Here is a 22404-nt window from a genome sequence, read left to right on the forward strand (position 1 = left end):
CTCTTGGCCTCCCTCGCTTACGCCAGGCTGCTCTGAGCGGGGTCTGTTAAAGCCTGGCGGAGCTCCAGGGGGGAGAACTGCCACAAAAAGGGAAGTTTGCTTCTTTCCAAGCCCTCCTTTGGGCTGTTACTCATGCACAGCTCTCGTCCTGGCTCTGGAGGTGCCAGTGCAAAGATCCTGGTAATAAGCTCCTGCCAGACTGTCCGCAGCTGCTCACCTGTCCCTGCAATAGCTTTCCGTTTGTAGGAGCGTGATGCTGGGGCGTTCTGTCACTGACAACAACCGCTTAATGCTAACGGGCTTGTTGTGGCAGAGCTGGTGAAGATCCTGCTGTGAGAAGGAGAGGAGGGCGTCTGTTTTCCAAGACAGGTCCCTAATCACTCCCCTGCCCAGGCTCCACAGACCACTCAGCCATCTGGGCAGCTCCTTGCAGAAGGGAATGGGTCGGGAGCCGGTTAATGTGGAAACAAACTGTAACTTTGGCTTCAGCTCCTCTTCAACCTTTTACTCTCAGCCCTGCAAACTCCTGAGTCAAAAAGTGGCAGGGCCCAGGCTGCTTTCTGCTGTGAAAGTTCCCCTGGAGGTTTGTCCTTTAGGCTCCCATGTCCAAGAAAATTCCATCAGAGTGGCAGAACTGGAGCTCCCAGGCTAGGCAGCGCTGCTGGTAGGCTCATCCTTTTGCCAGAGATCCTGCAGTTTTTGGTCCAACAGCTGTGAGGAGTATTACTTTTGTTTTCTAAAACCACAGAACTTGTTTAACAGTGATCTAGAAGAATGTGCTTTGCTTCAGGTGCATACAGATACACCAACGTACAGATAATTAACTGCAGTTTCAGAGGGTATCTTCTCTTGTCACATGGAAAAACAAATAGACATTTGCAATGTGCTAAATCATCTTCATAATGAGGTGCTATTTTTTTTCCCTTCCTCAGCAAGACAACATGAGTTCAGCAGGGAGGAAAAGAGGAAAACCCAACAGAGGAGGAGGAAGAGGGAGAGGAGGCAGTGGAAGAAGAGGAGGAGGCAGCAGTGGCCATTCAAACAAGTCTCAACTTGGTGGAAATAGGAAATGTTCAACCAAAATTTGGGACGATGGAGATGATTTTTGTCTCTTCGAGGAACCAAGGCTGGAATCCAGATCTTTCTCTTAATTTGAGGGGGTTTGGCGTAGAGATGTTTGGGATACTTTGGGGCTGCTTTATGGACATCTTTGAATATGCAGAAGAGTGAAGGGGTGATGAAGCTGTTTCAGTATGAAGCAGTTTTTACATGTCTTTTTTGATTAACATTTTTAACATTTTATAGCTAGGAAAGTTGGGTTTTTTTAAAAAAGATTAGAACCTCTGTTTTTTTTCTTTGGCCATAAAATAAGTGTCTTTGATCAGAAAACACTAATGAACACAGGATAGTCATTTTTGTGTATTACAATGCAGAAGCTGGGTCATGGAAAATAAGCAACTTAGAATGAATTTAGTATCCTGAATGTATTCTGACCAATTTCTAGCTTAGAAATATGTGGTTGTAGTGTAGTCTGAGAACAGCGTTACCTAGCAAAGTGTTTATTAAATCACTTTGGATTTGTCACAGGATAAAATACATATATGCGTGTGTCTGCACAGATAGAGACACACATATCCTGGTCACTTAAGAATGAACCCAACTGAATAATCCTTAGGTGATGGACTTGTCTTATTTTGGTTTTCCTGTTTTGAATTACAGGGTTGTGTCCTAACATATCCCAATTCAGTCAAGATCATTTGAGCCAGTGAAACATGTCATTGTTATGTTCTATTTTAATTTTTAGATCAAATGCCCCTACCAGAAGAGGAGGGCAAACAAAACAGAGACCTGAAGCGAGAATGCCTCTGCAGACCATACACATGACGTCGGAGAATCAGAGAAGAGTGAAAGAACTTCTTCAGGAGCTTCAAGGGCAGGAACTGGCTCCTGAATCAGAGTTAGTTTAAATGGAGGCGCTACTTCTAGCTCTTTTAGATGTGCATGCTTTAACAGGCACACTGTTAGAAATGAAAACAGTATTCTTTTTTCCCTTAACTTTTAATTTGATCTCAAATCCTGCGGTTTTGAGTCTCCTTTTTTCTTCTACAGTATTAACTCTGGGAAAGGGGTAGCAGAGTCCTCTATTTAAAAGGAGGATTTAAAACTGCAGAAGCAGACTTTTGTGTCTACTCAACGGTATAATTTTGTTTCATTTTAATTCGAGAACTCTTTTTATCAGAGTAGCTGGTTGTGGTGAAGAGGATGACGAACCTGATTACCTTGATGATGAACAGTGCTGGTCAACGGATCAGGAAGTTTCTGACATAATACCAAGGTCGTTTGCTGAGCCAGCTGAGCACAGAATTGTGGAAAGTGAAGTGTCTTCGTTTGCTGTGCACAAACTCTCCAGGTGATGCTTTTCAGTGAATAATATGTATCCTGAAGAGGTAAATCACTAGTCTCGATGCTGTAAGCCCTCAGTGCTTGGACTTCCTCTTGATTCCAGGGAAGTTCTGCAGAATCATAGAATCATTTAGGTTGAAAAAAAAATCAAGTCCCACCGTAAACCTAACCCTGCCAAGTCCACCACTAAACCATGTCCCTAAGCACCTCATCCACACGTCTTTTAAATACCTCCAGGGATGGGGACTCCACCACCTCCCTGGGCAGCCCGTTCCAATGTCGGACAGCCCTTTCAGTGAAGAAATTTTTCCTAATATCCAATCTAAATCTCCGCTGGCGCAACTGGAGGCCATTTCCTCTCGTCCCATCACTTGTCACTTGGGAGAAGAGACCAGCACCCACCTCTCTGCAACTGCCTTTCAGGTAGTTGTAGAGAGTGATGAGGTCTCCCCTCAGCCTCCTCTTCTCCAGACTGAACACCCCCAGCTCCCTCAGCCGCTCCTCAGCAGACTTGTGCTCCAGACCCCTCACCAGCTCCGTCGCCCTTCTCTGGACACGGTCCAGCACCTCAATGTCCTTCTTGCAGTGAGGGTGCACAACTTCTTCTAGGTGCAGAACTGATGAGTTTGTATCTCCTACAAACTTAATCCTCGCCTAGATGAATTTAAGATAATGAAACAGATATTGGGAAAGCTCAGGCAGCATTGCTGTTACGTATATGTTTTTTTCCAGGTAGGTAATGTTTCAAAACCTTGTAAGTGTTCTTCATCTGTTTGCACAGATACGAGCATTTATTAACTATTTTTGCTTTGTTTGAGAGTGTTTTATATGTGAGAGAACTCCGCTTTTTCTGAAGAGTTTAATTTATATAGTTCAACTGGGAAGTCTAATCCTGTAATTATTATGTGCTACATTCTGATGTGTGAGATAGTTGCTGCATAAACTAATTTATAAACAACAGACGAGCATTCGCAGACACCAAATTACTGCCTGCCACTGTCGTTTAAAATAGCATAAATATTTTCATGTGTTTTTTTTCCCCCAATGGTATCTCATGCCATACATACTTCTTTACTGTAAGCCTAATCAAGCAGATCTGTGGTTATTTTGCTTCATACAAGCCTCTGTCGCTCACTTGTTGCCATGTTGTCTCTGTTTTGTTGCAGATACGGTTTTGACAGTGAGCGCTGTAGGAGAGTACTGAGATCCTGCAATGGTAATATTGGGGCATCATTGGAGTATTTGCTATTGCAGTGCTTTACCGAAAGATACGGAGAGAAGATGCAGGTTTCTGCAACAGCTGCTGAAGCCAGTCAAGAAGAGTGTTTAGAACAGAGGCAAGAAGAGGCTTTTGCCCTTCGGTCAATCTATGGAGAAAAATTTGTAGAAAGAATTCAAAACCGTGTTTGGACTTTTAGTTTGGAATTGGAGTACCTAGCAAACAGGCTCAGCAAATCTAAACAAAAGGGTGCTTGTACTAAGGACACAGCAAAGCAGACTTCAAAGGAAATATGTAAATTTTATCTCCAAGGAGGCTGCAGGTTTGGTTCAAAATGCAGATTTGGACATGAATTCCCTCCAAACCACCCACTAAAACTGGCCAGGAACTCTGTAGATGATGCTCATCTGAGACCTAACAGTGATGGTCCTGTATACGAACTTGAAGTAAGATTTCCTGAAGAAAACAAGTATCCGCTCCACGCACCTCTTGTGGCGTTTTATTCCACCGATGAGAATCTACCTCTTGCTTGTCGTTTACACATTGCTGAATTCCTCTTTGGAAAGGCCTTGATAGCTGCAGAGTCTAATGAACCAGTGGTGTACACCTTAGTGACTTGCTTAGAAGATGAATCTGAAATAAGCGAGTTACTTAAAAATACTCACCACAAGTACAGTGTTTCTCCTGTGTCCCTGCTGGCAACGCCTTCGGTAAAGCCACAGACAGAGAGTACATCTGTTTCAAATCGAGTGTCTGAAGGTACACCAAATTTCCCTCTATGGTTTCTGGGCTAAGAACAGTCAAAAAGATTAAAAAAAAAAAAAGGGGGGGGGGGGGTGGGGAGGCAGAGGGCCCAATTCAGGCGTCTGTTCCAAATCTATTTCTGGAGATTAAGGTCATGTGGTGAGCCAGATCCATAACCTGTCTCTGCCTCAAGAAGTCCCTTCCATAATAAAGCTGCAGCAGAGAGGTTTTCTGCTGGCAAGAACTGAGTTAAAGGAGCACAGAGCTAAATGAGTTTGCATTGGCAGAGTGAACGATGCCTATTCCCACACAATCAATAAAAAGCCATTGAGAGACATGGTGTGAGCTCACCAAAACTGACCAGAGAAGTGTGCTTGGAAGGGAACGGGGAAGGTTGTTTGCAAGCTTTGGTGCATCTGCTACTCATCAATTCAGAAACATCTTTTTTTTTTTGAAACAAATTACTTAAAATTACCATCCCCTCCTCAAAATTAATTTTGTAAAGGTGGATTTCAGGCTAAGTAAATGTTGCAAGGAGTTCTAGAATGTTGTTCAAGGTATCATCGCTTCTTTTTTTTACGTGCAATTAGGTTGATTTCACAGGGGGAGAGTTAGGACTGTGTCACTCATGGCAGGGTGACAGCAACTCCGTGGCATAGATGACCTTCAAGCTCTCAATTCCAAAACTGCTTTATCTAAGGCAAACTTTCTTCAAGAACAGCTGCATCATGTTTTAGAGCACCTAAACAGTGACAGCCTATTTTTTTGTTATAGTAAAACAAATTATTCCATTTTTTGAACAGCTCCACAGAAAGACAGCTTTGTTGCAGAAATTGAAATCGGAGATTCCAAATAATCTTCCTTATGTTATAAAATACCTTGTTTAGATAAATGTAGCCTTAGAACTTTCAAGGGCTGGCTTACTGTCTGAGCAAATCCCACTTCAATTGATGGGCAGTAGGCACCAAAGTACCTGGTTCAGTTTCAGCCTTGGTTTAAAAGTATTTGGCAGTGGCTTAACACTTAATGTTACAGTGTAGTTTTAATTAATTTAAGCTGGTGCTGCCATCATAGTCTTGTGCTCCGTAGAAGTGGTCGTGTGGTGAATTGGAGAGGGGAGCCGAGACACATGAAAAATGTTCAGGAAGGGAAACCGGTTACCAGTCTGGTTCACCATGTGCCCACCCAGACCATGGTGTTGCAGAGCACAGCTGGTGCAGGGGTAGTGACAAGTGCGTTGGAGCTGGAGAAGTTGTGGTTTGTTTGATGGAGTAAGGGGAGGTTTGCTGGTAGTGTTGAACTAAAATGCATGTCAAACACAGTCCTGCAGACCCTCAGCTCCACTCTAACAAGGTTCTTTGTGGAGAATGCTCCTGGAACATGTATCTCTTTTCTGCAGTGCTGATGAGGTCCTGTTCCTTAACAGCAAGAATACCTAACTGTACATTCTGTGTCTCAAGCCTCAACAGTGTCAGAGCCTCAGGAAGAAGAGGAGGTAGCAGAAGAGGAGGAGGAAGATGAGCCTGAACAAGTTGTTGTGGAGAACGAGAGTTACGTGAACCTCAAGAAAAAGCTTTCCAAAAAGTATGATGTGCAGGCAAAGTCTCTGTATAACGAAAATGTTAAAATCTGCACGCAATTTCGGCTGAAAAAGGTATAATGCACAGAACAGATTACCTGTTTTCACGCTTACTTTAGAGAAACAAATATGTAAGCCACAGGCTGCTGTTTCAGGTGGTTCTGTTCCACTCCAGTGGTGTTTTTACTGGCATGCTGTCTGTTTTTGTGCATCAGTCTTCTAGGCATTTCCAGTCCATGTTGTATGAAAGACAGAAGCTCCCTGCATGGCAAGAGAGAGAAACCATTCTTGATTTGCTGAAGAGCCACCAAGTTCTTGTTGTGAGCGGTATGACGGGGTAAGAGTGTGATTGCACGTACAGACTTTATATATCAAAGTATACACAGAAGAATGTGAAATATGTATCCATGTCCTGAAAAGGTTAGGGTCATGGGTCGTGGTCGATCTCTGACCAGTGACAGCAGTCCTAGGTGAACTTCATGTGAAGGATGACACTAATGAAACAAAGCAAATTTCAAGTGGAATGGAGTCATCTTAATTTACGTGGATGGAAGGTGTTGAGGTTGTGGGGTATTTTTTAATTAATCCCTAATTTTGTTGTGCAGATGTGGGAAAACGACTCAGATTCCTCAGTTTATTTTGGATGCTTCATTGCAAGGATCTCCAAGCGGAGTTGCAAACATCATCTGCACTCAGCCTCGCAGGATCTCTGCCATTTCTGTGGCTGAACGTGTGGCCAAAGAAAGAACAGAAAGGGTTGGACTCACTGTTGGATATCAGATCCGTCTAGAAAGCGTAAAGGTATATATGCTTTGTTCGTTGGTTTTCGTTTAATTCTATTAAAATGTGCTTAGTGCTTCTCTAGCAGACAGAATCTCTGCCTTATATCTGCCATATAGTGAGATAAGCAAGTCTGTATCACCTGTATTTTATATTATAGTATGAAATATACTCTATAATTTATTTCATCTCAAGTGGCACAGCCCGCTTTACAGAATGAGAGTGCAGTACTATGTCTTGTATTGTTTTGCTTTCTGTTGAGACAGGTGAAGGGTCTGAGAGTATGAGTAATACTTCTGTCCTCTGGAAGGCTGCTGACTTCATTTCCACTTGTCTCCGTTTCCATTTGTCTCCCAAGTGGAGACCGAAGGGTACAGCTTCAGTCAGCCAGAAGGGGGGGTTGAATTCAAACTGCTGTCTTGGAAGTGAAATTTTGTCTACGTTGCAGCTGATTGCTTTTTCCAAGAAGTATGTTAAAGAGGAGATTCACTAAATCTTTCTAGGGACAGAGATCCGAGTCGTTTATCAGAAAGCAACTTCCACAGAAAAAACAGTTTGGATTTTTTTGTTTACCCCATACAGTTAGCAATGCCTGTTGGTAAGAAGCAGGTGCTCTTAAGTTTTAATCAAGAAAGAAAAATCGCTCAGCCCGTCTCCAGCAGGGATTGCTTGTTCCCTTTCTGTCAAACCTGGCACTCAGCTGAAACCAAACGCTTTACAGCAACACATATTCTGTTTGCACTATGTTAAGTTGCACAAAGTCAACTGAATGCTTTGTCTTACTGTTCAAGTCCTCAGCTACCAGACTCTTGTACTGCACTACTGGTGTGCTGTTGAGAAGGCTGGAAGGAGATCTGACTTTGCAGGGAATCACACATGTTATTGTTGATGAAGTTCACGAAAGAACAGAAGAAAGGTAAATAATCTCTTATCCCATAAGCAAAATGAAGAAACATAGTCAGAAGGATGAAGGTGACTGAGGTGCAAGTAACTGAAGTCAGACTTGTTGATCCTGTAGCAGTAACGTGGGATGGTGGAACGAGTCTGGTTTTAGGTTCTTGTCTTTGGGCAGTAGGAAGTTGTGTTGCAGCAGCTTGCAAAGAAAGCACGTCTGTCTTAAATTCTATGCCTCCCATCTCCCATCACATTGCGGTGCTGTTGAAAAGAGGTTTTGGATGGGGCGGGAGGGTTAAGTAACATTTTAACCACGGTTGTCTGGTTCTTATTCTTCCCTTATTTCAGGTTTTACCAAATATCCTAATTCTTCACATGCCCTTTTGGGAATTATTTCTCCTGATGCAGGCTTCAACAGAGCACCTGCAAGGGAAAGGTGCTCACGTTTTCTTCTAGACCATAGATTTTACTAGTTTTAGACAGTCTCATCCTATCCTGCTCCAGCCTCCTGCAGTTTTACCCCACTTACCTGCTGATGCCAGGCAAAAGATAATGTCTGTCAGTATCTCTGTAAACTAAGTGGCAAGGATCCTTTTCTGTGATGTTTTCCTTGTGAAACACTGCAATGCAGTGGGGTTTCAGGAGGCTTTGACTGTGACCCGTTATTCTAGCCTCATAAAAGGGCTTGTATCTCTCAAGGATTCTTCTTCCTTCTCATGTAAAATCACTTCAAGCCAGTCTTCTAGGCATGCCACAAAAGCTATAAATATGTAGGGAAGAATACAGTGAGCAGGGAAGAGTGGGTAAGTTTGAATAACTCTTCCAGTGAGGAAGAGGAGCAAAAAGGACTCATCTGTTATTTTGAGTTAATTTGTTATCTAATGTTCTTGTGTTGTCATTAATGTCATTAATTTATAAGGTAGCTAGAGCTTTTTGTTGCTTAAATGAATTTGCCAAGTAATCCTGACACTCTAGTAAGGGACAACCAAAAAGTAAGCAGATTGCCTTCCGTTAATTTACTGCATTATTAGCCTCCAGCCATTCTGAGAAGCTCGTGCTTCTGTGATGGTATTGCTGTGCTATTGAAAACACCAGGAACATGGACAGAATGGGGAGAAAAAGAGAGACTCTGAAAGTTAACACTCAAGAAATTCAAATGTCTTTTTGCTTGTTTTCTTCAGTGACTTCTTGCTGCTGGTTTTGAAGGATGTAATGGTTGAGAGGCCAGACCTGCGCGTTATACTAATGAGTGCCACCTTGAATGCAGAGCTTTTTTCTCAGTACTTTCACTCCTGTCCAATTATTAACATACCAGGTGAAAACCATTAGTTTTTATTATCTTGTCATGTTCATTGTTTTAGGGATTTGGTTTCAGTATTTCTGTTTGCGAAGTGTTTCTCAATTGAAGTGCAAGGAGCTAATTTGCAAAGTGGCAAGATGAGGATTTATACAAGAACTATGATTCCAAGGGCTTAGAAGAAAAGACCAATGAGATTTAGGAGAGAGAAGACCTGCAAATGGAGCCTTTTTTGTGCTGTCTCTATACCAGCAGAATTTCCTTTCCCAAAAGACAAAAATTACATGGCTTGCATGACATGGTTGCCTAAGCTAGTTTCACCACAGCTGAAGACTCTTCTCTATCCTTGTGAAAAAGAAGCAGTGAGAGGATCCAGCTGGATGTGGGATTTAGCCAAATGTGCCTTTTAAATTGCTAAGTTACTACACGGAGCATGACAGAAACATGTAGCCTCATGGATATGTTCCCGTAAATGTATCAGCCCTTCTCTGACTGTGTAAGTGCATGTTACCAAACCATGCTTGGAAAACATCCACTGTTTGTCGTAGACAGAACTTGTGTTGAAGAGTACAGTATAGATGAGAAGTGTGTGGCATAATAACCTGTGTGAAATGATAACCATCTTCTGTCTTTTTCCTCTTTTCTGCGTGTTGTGTGGCATGTAGATTTATTCTTGTGTTTTCCTTTTAGGTCGAACATTTCCTGTGGATCAGTTTTTTCTGGAAGATGTGATTGCAATGACAAGGTATGAAATTGCCAAACATTCTGGGATGTATTTGGCCTTTGAGCTTGCACTGTTGACCTTGAGACTGCAGTAGTTTTGTGCCTAGATTTAAAAATTAAATCCTCTCAAATCTCCCCCATCACCTGCAGTCTTGGAGTTCTACTAAAGCGCTGACTTTAAACCATACTTCTTATACTGCAGTGGGGTCTAGGATCTCATGCCAAAACAAGCCTTTCTGCATTAGATACCACAAAAGTACTCAAGAAGAGGTGAGCTTTGCCATGAAGAGTTTGTCAGTGCTTGTGCTTTACTTGTTTCAGTGATGGTTAGACAATGGCAAGCAGAAGAAATTTGAAGGTAGATTTCAGCACTGAAGGGGAAAAATGGAGGATATCAAACAATTCCTTTTTAGGAAGCCCTACCTTGCAGCTCAGGTACCAGATTCCTGTTACCATTTGTAGTTACTGGAAAGTCACAGCAGCACAGATATTCCAGATAGTAAATTGATCAGCTATTGTAAATTACTTGTGGATTGTTGCTCTGAGCTGCCCAAGTAGCTGTCAAGATCAAGTTTGCAGTCCTAGTCTTTCGCATCACAGCTTTTAAAAGACTAACATCCCAGTATGGAGGGACACCTTGACCTTGATACTGTCTGTGGTTTTGCAACCCACTTATACAAAGTTCCTTTCAGATTTATATATAAATACTTTTGCTACCCTATCTCTGTAGCTCATTGTTAGAAGGAGACTGTTAGGCTTCTTTCCATGCGACTAAATGTTCTTCTGCTGTTCAGGTATGTTTTAGAGGACAGTAGTCCCTACAGGCGCAAGACAAAGCAAGAAAACAAACAGAATGGAAGACACAAAAGAACAGCATTTGAAGAAGTAGAGGAGGACCTGAGACGTGCTGGCCTTCTGGAAGGCACTGACCCAGTTGTCAGAGATTCAGACCCAGACCAAAAATTAACTCTGAAGCAGCTCCTTACACGATATAAAGGTGAGCTCCTTCTTAAATCTAATAAATTGGTATATAACATTTGCCGACAACATGGTATGTTAGCATATAATATTGTATGTTGAATGCATGTATATAATTCAGAGTTTTGTACTTGTGGAGTTAAGCAGGTCACTACTCCTAGATGAGATCAGAAACCTCCTGCTAGCTTAAAAAAAAAAAGAGAACCCATTGTTCTTTTAAACTAGAACAAACATCTTGGCTGAAAACAGTTCTTAGCATCTGAAAATGGACAGTTTTCAGCTACTATCTGTTACTATCCCTTTTCAGGTGCCTTGTTAATTCCACTTTCTTCTCTGTATCTGTTCTTGCTGGAGCAGCTTTACTTAAAGCACAGCATGTATCTGCCCACTTCAAGTAGGTCATTTCAGCATGACAAGCCTTCCTTGAGAAATTTGGTCACTCTGTGAATGCCTTAATAAGAGAGGCAGACCTTTCCATGAACTTCCCACTCTGTCACATCAAAATCCTCCATGTGCTTAGTCCTGAAGAGTTCCTCCCCACACACCCTTATGGTGAGCTCCACAGTGCTACTGAGTGAGAGCTTCAGATTCCTGCTAGACAGTTACCGTCTCAGAAGAGTAAGGGAATCTGGGTGTCTTTTTGAGTTGGTGGAAGAAACACTGGAAGGGAGAAGAGAGAGCTTGAGAAGGTAGTCCTGGAGGTATCTAAGTGGCCATATGAAGGTCTTTGGCTCCTCTTACTGCTAGTATGTGCGCACGTCGTTCTGCTAGTAGATGAATCCTGGTCTGGGCTGGGCACAGGGCAGGTGTGAGCCCCAGCAAGGCATGAGAAAGGAAGGGAAGAGCTGAAACAGAGGAAAGCATAGAAGGGTGAACGTGATGCACTGAGTCACTTACAGAGCTATCTCTGTCTGGTCTAAGCCAGTTGCTGTTTAAACCAAGGTGTGGTTGTTTGTGCAGCCACACTGGTTCAATGCATCTAGCAGATGTTTTTTACAAGAGGTGGACTTACTGTTTGTTTTATTTCTTTTTCCCCAGGGGTTAACAAGACAGTGTTGAAAACAATGTCTGTCATGGACTTGGACAAAGTTAATCTGGAATTAATTGAAGCCTTACTGGAGTGGATAGTTGCTGGCAGACATTCATACCCCCCAGGTAATTTCATTGTCCTTGAGAGATAAACAGAAGTAGATTCATGGAGGCTGTGTACTTATAGACAGCCCAAAGCTAATGTTTGCATGCAGAGTTTCTGTAGTTACTATTTTTGAAAAAAACAAAGTTCTAGCTGAGTGACAAAGCCCCTGATATACATGGGATGGGGAAGGTGAGATAATTGTCTGCTTTGGAAAGTCTTTGGTGAGGGACTGTTGCAGCCTGTGTGGTTTTTGTACGATAATAGCTAAACAAGAGCTGGAGTTTTGACTTGGGCCTTCTGCACATTGATAAAATATGATGCTGTTCTTTCTGTTGAGTAATTTTTATATATTTTTTTTTAATTTATGTATATAGGTGCTGTGTTGATATTTTTGCCTGGCCTAGCAGAAATCAAGATGCTTTATGAGCAGCTCCAGTCTAATGCTCTTTTTAATAACAGGCACAGCAAGAGGTAATGCAGAAAAGCTCCAAAACTATCCATCTTTACCCATAAATAAAGAGTAGCTTCCTGCACAAAGCCTGCCTTTATCCAGGGATAAATAAAGGTTATTAAATGTATGAGACAGCTTGTGATATGAAGGTCTTGACTCCAGTCAGGGTAATTCCTTTCCTACTATCTTACTGGCTTGCTCTTTTTGTTTTTTCTCCTCAACTCAGGAAGGCTAGTTGTTGAAGTTTTCGGAGACTTAGTGATGAGTGTTCTCCGTTTTGTGCTCTGCATGATCCAGTGGACTGTTGAGAACTTCACGTTGGCCCTTGTTCTGTTTCAGAATATTTTCTGAGACACATTCAGTTATTTGGCCTTAGATTGTTCAATGGAGATGTAGTTGGATCTCCTTGACTAAACAGTTTTTACACAGATGTCCTTGTGAAGGTTAGCTGGAGCGATTTCTTCCAGTCTGGCATTATAAATGGCAGATTCTAGACTCTACAAAAGAGGCAGAATGTCTATTCTGAGACCTGTCCCTTCTGTAAAATTCTCTACCTTGTCTTAGAACATGTATCAGAAACAGTGTGGCCAGCAGGACTAGGGAAGTGATTGTACCTTTGTACTTGGTGCTGGTGAGGCCGCACCTCGAATGCTGTGTTCAGTTTTGGGCCCCTCACTCCAAGAAGGACATTGAGGTGCTGGAGCGTGTCCAGAGAAGAATAACGAAGCTGGGTGAGGGATCTGGAGCACAAGTCTGATGAGGAGCGGCTGAGGGAGCTGGGGTTGTTTAGTCTGGAGAAGAGGAGGCTGAGGGGAGACCTTATCATTGCTCTACAGCTACCTGAAAGGGGGTTGTAACGTGGTGGGTGTCAGTCTCTTCTCCCAAGGAACAAATGATAGGACAAGAGGAAATGTTCTCAAGCTGTACCAGGGGAGGTTTAGATTGGATATTAGAAAAAATTTCTTCACCAAAAGGGTTATCAAGCACTGGAACAGGCTGCCCAGGGAAGTGGTGGAGTCACCATCCCTGGAGGTATTTAAAAGACATGTAGACGTGGTGCTTAGGGACATGGTTTAGTGGTGGAATTGGCAGGGTCAGGTTAACTGTTAGACTCGATCTTAAGGGTCTTTTCCAACCTAAATGATTCTAATTCTGTGTCTTAAAGGTGATACAGCAGAGAGGTTTGCTGGTTTTATGTTGCTTTGAATGGCTGTGGGCAGTGTCTAGTACTAGTGAGGCAAAAGTGTGTGCAAGCAGATTGTTCCCAAGAGGGAAAAGGCTGGAGACGCATTGAGCGTGCTGTCATATTGTCCTTCCAGGTGCGTGGTTTATCCACTTCATTCTTCACTGTCTAGTGAAGAACAGCAGTCTGTGTTCCTCAGGCCTCCTGCAGGAGTTATCAAAATCATCATCTCTACAAACATTGCAGAAACATCTGTCACCATTGATGATGTGGTCTATGTGATTGATTCTGGAAAAATGAAAGAGAAAAGGTACCGGGATTCATTCCTCAGGGCTTTGTGATCTGGGAAACTGCTCTATGCCTTGAGCTGCATAGTTTAGCTTTCCAAAGAGCTGGGAAAAACTTGAAGGAACTTGATCTGCAGAAAGCTGCTGCAAGGTGGAGGAAGCCAGTCTGGACTCAGATCCAACTGCAGGGGTGGGAATTGTGTCCATATAGAAGTTGGCAGCATCTGCCTGCTTGACCTTCCAGCCTGTTCACGCTGCACTTGTGAACATAAGCCTGTTTCTCACTTTCCTGTAGGTACGAGCCAAGCAAAGGAATGGAAAGTCTGGAAGACACATTTGTGTCCAAGGCCAACGCTCTGCAAAGGAAAGGGCGAGCGGGCCGTGTAGCCTCAGGTGTCTGCTTTCATCTTTTCAGTAGCCATCACTATAACCATCAGCTTATAAAACAGCAGCTACCAGAAATACAAAGAGTGCCCTTGGAGCAGCTTTGTCTAAGGTGAGCTGTTGTTCCTGTATTGCCTAAAAAAGCCAGTGTGCAGCATGTCCTTCCTCCACTGCAGGGAGCACCTGGAATGCCATTACCAAGGTGATTCGTTTCCTCGGTGTTTTCTCACATTGAGAAATCAAGAAGTTTGCTCTGGAGATCTAAGGCTCTGTCGGCCGGTTGCTTTGATCTTGCTATCACATTGCTTCTGCATCCAGAGCCCCCCCTAATCCCACCCTCCACCAATTCTCCCCATCCTTCTTCACATTCCTTAGCTCTCATCTGATCCTAGGAAAAAGTTATGTCTCTCAGATCTCTCATCACTGGAGAAGACAGTTGCATTCCTGTACTCCAGAGCCACGGTAGATATTTTTCCCTTTACGCTGTGAATTCTCCTGCGATGTTTCTGTGTAAAGCCACAGTAAAGCCACAACCTGCATCAAGCACCACCATCATGCAAATACTAAACGAAGAGGCCGTCCTATCCCTGCTGCGCACTGTGCACCCCTTTGTACAAAAAGGAAACAAAACAACACAAATTTTTTTTTTTACAGTCAAAACTTTATTTTAAACCCTAGTGTGCTAAATAGGAGGCCGTTCTTACGGACTCTGTGAGGTTGGATGAGGTACACTGCTCCCCAGCTATTATTTCACATTGCTTCCTGACGAAATAGGCGTTACAGGCCCCCTTCTAGGGAGCATGTTCTTAGAAACATGTTTTCTGTTGTTTGGTTGGTTTGGTTTGGTTTTATAAAAGCTTGCTTTTTTGTCCTGTATATGGAACTGAGCTGCTTTTTTTTTCTGTCTTTCTTTTTAAATTCTTTTTTCCCTTCTTAAGAATTAAGATTCTGGAGATGTTTTCTGCACAGAGTCTTCACTCTGTCTTATCACGACTAATTGAGCCCCCTAGAACTGAGTCTTTGCGAGCATCAAAGCTGCGACTACAAGACTTGGGAGCATTAACTCCAGATGAAAAGCTCACCCCTCTGGGATATCACTTGGCTTCTCTGCCTGTTGACGTCAGGATTGGCAAGCTAATGCTCTTTGGCACCATCTTCCGCTGCCTGGATCCTGCACTAACTATAGCAGCCAGCCTGGCCTTTAAGTCGCCTTTTGTAAGTATTCTTAACGGTGTATCCCACTTTGAAAGCGATATGTTTTCATGCAGCAGCAAAACACTGTTGTAACTCGCAGCGTACTACACTCGAGTATTTTACTTCTCCTTTTTAGCCTGCGTTGATTATATGTTAATGCAGTGCTCCTTAAAAAAAGTCCAGTTATGAGCAGAAGACCAAAACGATACAGCAGCGACAAGAATGTTATTTATATTATGACTGAACAGTAGAAACAGAGTGGATATTAGTTTTAATTTGAACTAAGAAGTACAGCCAGTCCATTTTGTCCAAATTTGGTGTAAAAATTGAAAACGAATGGTAATCGAAGAAGCAGTTAGAAAAAATTACAAAACAGTGATAAATGATGAGGTTGGCATGCCTGAGCTGTGAATGCAGAGTTCGGGTTGGATCTCAGTTTGCGTGTTCACTTTCGCTTTGGTTTTTTTGAATCAGCTGCTGTAATTCCAGGTGCTCTTACTGTTGTTAATCTCTCACTGCAATGTACAAACTTGCGTGAAAAGTCAGACTTTCCTGTAGTTTTGATTGCTACCGTTAGTAGTGGAAGTAGTTTGTATTGAGGATAGTTGTGAAAGAATTGGAAATAGATTGTTCTAGTTATTTAATTGCGTATTGGTTTCCATATGCTTATTGGGCATTTTCTACAGCATTTTGACTTCAGGTGTTATAAGTTTCTATATGCTGATATACAATAACTTAAATTCAGCTTTTTGAATGTCCTGAGTTACTGTCGCCTTCTCTCTCTCAGACGCAAGTGGATTTTAGACTTGCTGTGCTCTTCTCTATTACAGGCATTCTCATTTGAGCTTCAGCTCCATTAACTAGCTAAGATTTGTCAGATGGTGTTTTTCATGAATCTTGGCATTCTGCAGCTGCAGAGAGGTCTGCCCAAAATGAAATAGTCTGTGAGCTGGTCAATCACAGGTTTACCTTTGGATCTCTTGTGGTTACACAGGGCAATGGGCTTAGGTGCTCTGCTGTTGACGAGGCATTTTTGAATGCCTCATATTTTCTGTTATCCATGGAGAAAATTTGCATTCTGACCTGTGAGCTGCTGTGAAAATAGCAAAGATTACGTGCCATGCAGCTCTCGCAATGGCTTGTCTAAGTTGCGAGGGGAAGAACACGCTTAATCTGTTACTGCCTGCCTAGGTGTCCCCATGGGATAAAAGGGAAGAAGCAAACAAAAAGAAGTTGGAGTTTGCAGTAGGAAACAGCGACTACCTGGCTCTTCTCCAGGCCTATAAGGTGAGCTAAAATTCAGTAGCCTCTCTCAGAGGTTTGTCGTGTGCTTGAAATTCAAGCTGTAATACTTTATTAAAGGTTTCCTCCCATTCTCTCTATTAGGGATGGCGCTTAAGTATCAAAGAGGGCTCTCAGGCAAGCTACAACTACTGCAGGGAGAACTTTTTGTCAGGAAGAGTTCTTCAGGTAAGTGAGTTTTTGTGGCCTTGCACAGGCACCGCTTGAGACACCAGCAGAGTCCTAGTGACAAAAATAAGCAACCGGTGAAGACTCCTCGCTCTGTGTGGCACCCATCACAGCCCTTTGTCTGTTTGTAGGAAATCGCCAGTCTGAAACGGCAATTCACAGAACTGCTTTCTGACATTGGGTTTGTGAAGGAGGGATTAAGAGCCAGGGACATTGAGAAGAAGTGGTCCCAAGGAGGCGATGGCGTGTTGGATGCCACAGGAGAAGAGGTAATTCGCAGCATTTCAGGTGCTCCAAAACGATGCTGCATTTTTCCTTTGACCTGGTTGCTGGGTGGGCTCTAGACCGGTGGGCTTCTTGCCACAGCCTGGCTTTGTAAACTCGCACTGGCAACAGTCACCTCTTCCCTGCTCTGTTCTTCCTCCCTGTACGTTGTACGTGCTGGTGCTAGCCTCGATTGCATGAGGCCTTACGTTCCCAGGAAGAACAGGCCGACGTGTGGAAGTGAGCTGAAACCTGCTCCTTTGAGACAGTGAACCACGGCTGACTTGACACGTTAGAAGCCAGCAAGTGGTGGAAAGGCGCAGATCTGACTCATGACCTGGCCTGAATGTTGGGAATTAGTGCCAACCTTATTTTGGGAACAGAATTACATTACAGAGCAGGCAGTGCAATATTTCAGCGTTGCGGACAATCTTCAGAAAGCAGTAGCTCCAGAGCTGGAGATCTCCTAGGGCTACATGATGAGGTGATAAGGGTTTGGTAGTTGTAGAGTCTCACTGTGCGTTGGGACGACTTGTGCTTGCTTTCTCTCAGGGGCACGCCGCTTTGTAGCACTAGGGAAGAATTCGGTTCGGCAGTAACTACATCAAGACAGTTGGTGGCTACTTTGCTCCGTTGGTAGTGGGGGAAACACAGCCCAGGTCTAGCCTGAGACCTCAGGAGCAGTAACTGTTCCACCCCTATAAAGCACAGCAGTGGCTATAGAAGTAAATGCGTTCCAGGAATTCAGTCATTCCAGAAGCAGGGCTCTACTTTATAGACTTACCTGTAGAATACCTAACGCATGCATTAATTTCACAGGCAAATTCGAATGCAGAGAACATCAAGCTGATCTCAGCTATGTTGTGTGCTGCACTGTATCCCAATGTTGTCCAGGTAAAAGAATGCTTTTTCATTTTTCCTTCTGCTTTCTAGCATATCCCCACGGCCTGCTTTCGGTCTGGGCTGATTGTGGCAGCCTTGAGCTTGGCTTAGGTTGCCAAAGCTTGCTGCTTATAGCGTTAGAGGCAGGCAGCTGAGCGCCAGCTTATATTGCTCGAGACTGCTGCTGTTCCTACAGGTGGATTTTGGTGTCACACAGAAGCCAGCAGCAAATGTTCTTAAGAAGCTACTTTAAATACAGCTTTTTAGAAGGCTGAGGTTACAAATGAACAGTCAGGGTTAGACAGCACCCGGAGCGTAATACCTCTCTCTAGTGACTTGACATGTCACTACTTGAGAATTTCTGGTTTTGATAAAACGTAAGTTAAAAAGATTTTCTGGTACAGCAGATTTTTATAACTTTTTATCTTATCATACAGGTGAAAAAGCCAGAGGGCAAATACCAGAAGACCAGTACAGGAGCGGTCAAAATGCAACCAAAAGCAGAAGAGCTGAAGTTTGTTACCAAAAACGACGGTTATGTTCACATTCACCCTTCATCTGTGAACTATCAGGTCAGGATGCTTTTTTTCTGCAAAGCATGCTCTTTGTTATAAAAGAAATCACCTTTACTTGAGCAGTTGAGATTACAGCAAGGGTCCCTATTGATGTTTAAAAACCAGAAACTTCGTGATTGAACACTCCCCTGTTAGAACTGTAAATAATGGTGCATTCCTGAGTTAAGAGTGTCCTTTTGGGCCCACAGTTAAACTCCAGCCTCTGGAGTGGAATTAGTAGATGTAGTAACCCCCCCAGTTCATGTTTTCGTAAGCTGCGTCTGCAAAGCTGCACACCAAAATGCTGCAGTTGCAATGCTCCCCTGGCTTCTCCTCGGTATTGACTGAGATTGTATGCACGTGTGCAACACCTTCATACCTGTAGATGACTTCTCCCCGCTGCCCCTCCTCAGGCTTTGTCTCTTCAGCTGAAATATTATTTATTGGTAATTAATTCAGGGACATACTCTGGTTTGTTTCTTTATGGGTCCTCAAACTCTGAAGTTAATTTCCTTTCCAGCTTAACAGCTAATAGGTAAGAGCTCTTCTCTCTCTGCCATGAGGTGTGGTAATATTTCTCTCATGAAGTCTGTCTCCATATTTGATGATTCATTGCTTTTCCAGGATATAAATTACTTGCTTTAAAAAAGTGGAATTTTAATCATTAACCACATATTCTGGGTTATAAAGGCTTTGAACTGTTCATCGCTCTTGCTGTGAAAGAGCGTAACAAATGCACACGTGAAAATGTCCTTAGCATGAAACGGAGAACGAGGGGCCTTGAGGCAACATTGATTAATTAGCTGATTTCTCACATCCTGACTGCAAAGCGGGAAGGAGCAAGGGATAACAACTGGCAAAGTTATTGGCAGCTCTTACGGATCAGAGAGAGTCTGTCAGTCATGCAGGTGCATTTTAGGCGCATCTGCTGTTCTTTGCAGCCACAGAAGAAGCAGGGGAGGCCTGTGGGGGAGAGGCAGACAGGACCGTATTTGCCTGAGCAGGTAGGAAGAGATGCGGCACTTTGACGAGGATGTTGTGTACGTGTCCCAGACTAGGCACTTCGAGAGCCCCTACCTGGTGTATCACGAGAAAATCAAGACCAGCCGCGTGTTCATTCGAGACTGCAGCATGGTGTCAGTGTACCCGCTGGTCCTGCTTGGAGGCGGGCAGGTTCACATGCAGCTGCAGAAGGGAGAATTTGTCATTTCTCTCGATGATGGGTGGATACGGTTTGTGGCTGCCTCTCACCAGGTAAGGAAAAGGAGGGATAATCCTGGGAGTGCTGCAGAGCTGTGCTTGCGTTTAGAACGCAGGCGATGCATTTCATGAGCCTGACACTCGCCTCTGTGTTTTACCATGTGTGTTAGGTGGCTGAGCTGGTGAAAGAGCTGCGCTGTGAACTAGACCAGCTGCTGCAGGATAAAATCAAGAATCCCAGCATGGATTTATGCATGTGCCCCCGTGGATCTCGGATCATCGGTATGATTGTAAAGCTTGTGACCACGCAGTAACGTGAGAACAGCTTTCTATAAAGACTCACTGTTTGCTACTGCCTGAGAACAGACCACGTAACATCAGTGTCTTGATGTATTTGTTGTCCCAAAACATGGAGCTGATCTCTGGAAGACCAAGTTGGCAACTGTACTATTGACAGGTTTGGGGGTGGTTTTTTTATTTGTGGTTTTTTTTTACTTTATATGCAGGGAGCTCACTTGCTGAAAGTAAGGTGACTGACTTACAGTATGCTCTGGGAAATGGGAAATCTCCCAGGAGGAATGGAAACCACCGAGTAAGAAAGTAAAAAAAGTGTTTCTTCATGAGGCTATAGACTGGCAATAGCATTTTCTGGTCACAAAAATACCTGCTGCCTAGCTGCTTCTTGTAATGGTAATGTCTGGAGGCAGCACGTGACATCATAAGCTGCTCCCAAGGGGAGTTGTTAAACTCACTTCTACGTTTTGGCCAAGGCTTTACTGAGGTAGTCAGTCTTGGTTGACCAGGGATCGATTTGCTTATGGTTCAACCCAAAGCCCTTAAAAAGGTGAGCGCTTTTTGATTCGTGTCAAGGAGTTCTGAAATGGATTTCGAGAGCGTCCTCTGGCAATGAAACTGTACCAGATCAGCTGGAGTAATGTGTTGGGTCAGTGGAGGCTGTTCTGGTTGCAGTCTAAAACTGCAGGAGAGGGTGGACATTTCCCCTGAAAGCCAGGCTTTTCCAGCCCCCCTGCACTGTGAAAAAGTAAAACCGGTGAGATGGGCTGTTGTAGGGCCTTAAAAATGGATCCTTGGGCCGAGGGTATTGCTCACTGCTAACCTCCTCTGGCAGGTGGTAGTCCTCCTGCCACCCTGCACAGCTGGAAGAATAAAGTCCCACTTTTGGAAACTTTGAGTCAAAATCCTGCTCTGGGGAGTGGACTGCTATGGAAGAGTGTGGCAAATTGCTGCAGTAATAACGTACTGTTACTTCTTCCCTTTGACATTGCTTAATTATTGCTACAGCTGAGCTGCTTGCTGTACTAGCAATTGCAAATAATAGCAAGTGCCTTAAGTGAAATAACTTTGCTGTCCTCTATAGTAGTAAAACCGGAGTAAGCACTGCCTCTACCACCAGCCCTGCCTAGAACTCGCCTTCAGGCTGAGGCGTGATGAGCAGAGGGACACACAGCGTGTGGGGAGTTGTTTGATTTTTCAAAAAACACGCTTGAATGTTTGCAGAAGCAGTTTTACAGCAACACACCCTTACATGAGTAGACAACAGGAGGCCCATGACCAAGACCCCAGTGCAGTAGAAGGTCACTGCAGGTATGTTGAGCTGCAGAAGGCTAAACTGGTCCCATAGCTTCATGGTGGTCCTGCAGCTGCGCAACTGGACATGTGGGTTGTTTTTTTTTCCTGAGGTTTAGTGAAGAGCTGTTAAGGCCTAGGAATGGTGGGATGGAGCATTAAGGCACTGCAACAGCACCCAAGCCCTTAGCTCTGTGTGAAGCAGGCCTGGGAGATAGGGCGTTGCTTCTGGGTGGGCCTGGCAGCCATGCCATTTAGGGCAAGCAAATGCTGTTCCTGTTCAGGCTGGCTGTGGGGTGAAATAGGACAAGATGCCATTTTTCACTATCCTCTTGAATAAATGACTTCTCAACCATCACGGAGTGCTGCGTTTTGGATGAAAACTAGTGCACAAGCAGGGTCCTTATGACTCTTCCCCCAAGTACATGCTAAATTGCACCTGTGCTATCCCCAAGTGAAGGTGAGGGCAAGGACCAGTGATGGTGTAGCAAGTGATAATTAGCAGCATCCACCCTGCTGGAGGGAGGGCTTGTGAAACATCCTCCTGCCTTGTCTTGGTGCCAGAATGGGCAAGACAGGCAAGGGAACAAAGCACAAATCAATAGATAAAATCAGAAGATCACAGAATCACAGAATCACTAAGGTTGGAAAAGACCTGTAAGATCATCAAGTCCAACCTAAAAAAAAAAAAAACCACCACACAACAACAACAAACCACAACACACCAAAAACCAACCCACCCAACACCACACAGCACCATGCCCATCAAGCTACTTCCCACAATGCCATGTCCACACGTTCCTTGAACACCTCCAGTGATGGTGACTCCACCACCTCCCTGGGCAGCTTATTCCAGTGCCTCACCGCTCTCTCAGTAAAGAAATTTTTCCTAATATCCAGCCTGAACCTCCCCTGGCACAACTTGAGGCCATTTCCTCTTGTCCTATTCCTAGTTACATGGGAGAAGAGACCAACACCCACCTCACCACAACCCCCTTTCAGGTAGTTGAGCGATAAGGTCTCCCCTCAGCCTCCTCTTCTCCAGACTGAACACCCCCAGCTCCCTCAGCCACTCCTCAGCAGACTTGTGCTCCAGACCCCTCACCAGCTCCGTCACCCTTCTCTGGACAAGGGCGTGGATACTGACCTGTGGGAACAGCCCTCCCATCTCACCACCCCGACTGCAATGCCCGCTG

At 43.9% G+C, this 22404-nt stretch overlaps 1 protein-coding gene across 1 annotated transcript; it reads left to right on the forward strand.

Annotated features, from left to right (window-relative positions):
* The first annotated feature begins 941 nt into the window (after positions 1 to 941).
* Positions 942 to 21566, forward strand: DHX57 (DExH-box helicase 57). The gene is made up of 23 exons (XM_059828527.1): positions 942 to 1135; positions 1802 to 1957; positions 2240 to 2410; positions 3570 to 4381; positions 5827 to 6020; positions 6161 to 6282; positions 6551 to 6746; positions 7517 to 7641; positions 8801 to 8934; positions 9607 to 9661; positions 10434 to 10636; positions 11656 to 11772; positions 12127 to 12223; positions 13523 to 13696; positions 13969 to 14169; positions 14996 to 15272; positions 16443 to 16538; positions 16638 to 16721; positions 16853 to 16990; positions 17805 to 17879; positions 18305 to 18439; positions 19475 to 19675; positions 19792 to 21566. The coding sequence occupies exons 1-23, from the start codon at positions 942 to 944 to the stop codon at positions 19933 to 19935; spliced, it is 4101 nt and encodes a 1366-aa protein (XP_059684510.1). The 3' UTR covers positions 19936 to 21566.
* Positions 21567 to 22404: the final 838 nt, after the last annotated feature.

Source organism: Gavia stellata, chromosome 23 (genome assembly GCF_030936135.1).
Source record: "Gavia stellata isolate bGavSte3 chromosome 23, bGavSte3.hap2, whole genome shotgun sequence".
NCBI classification, from domain to species: domain Eukaryota; kingdom Metazoa; phylum Chordata; class Aves; order Gaviiformes; family Gaviidae; genus Gavia; species Gavia stellata.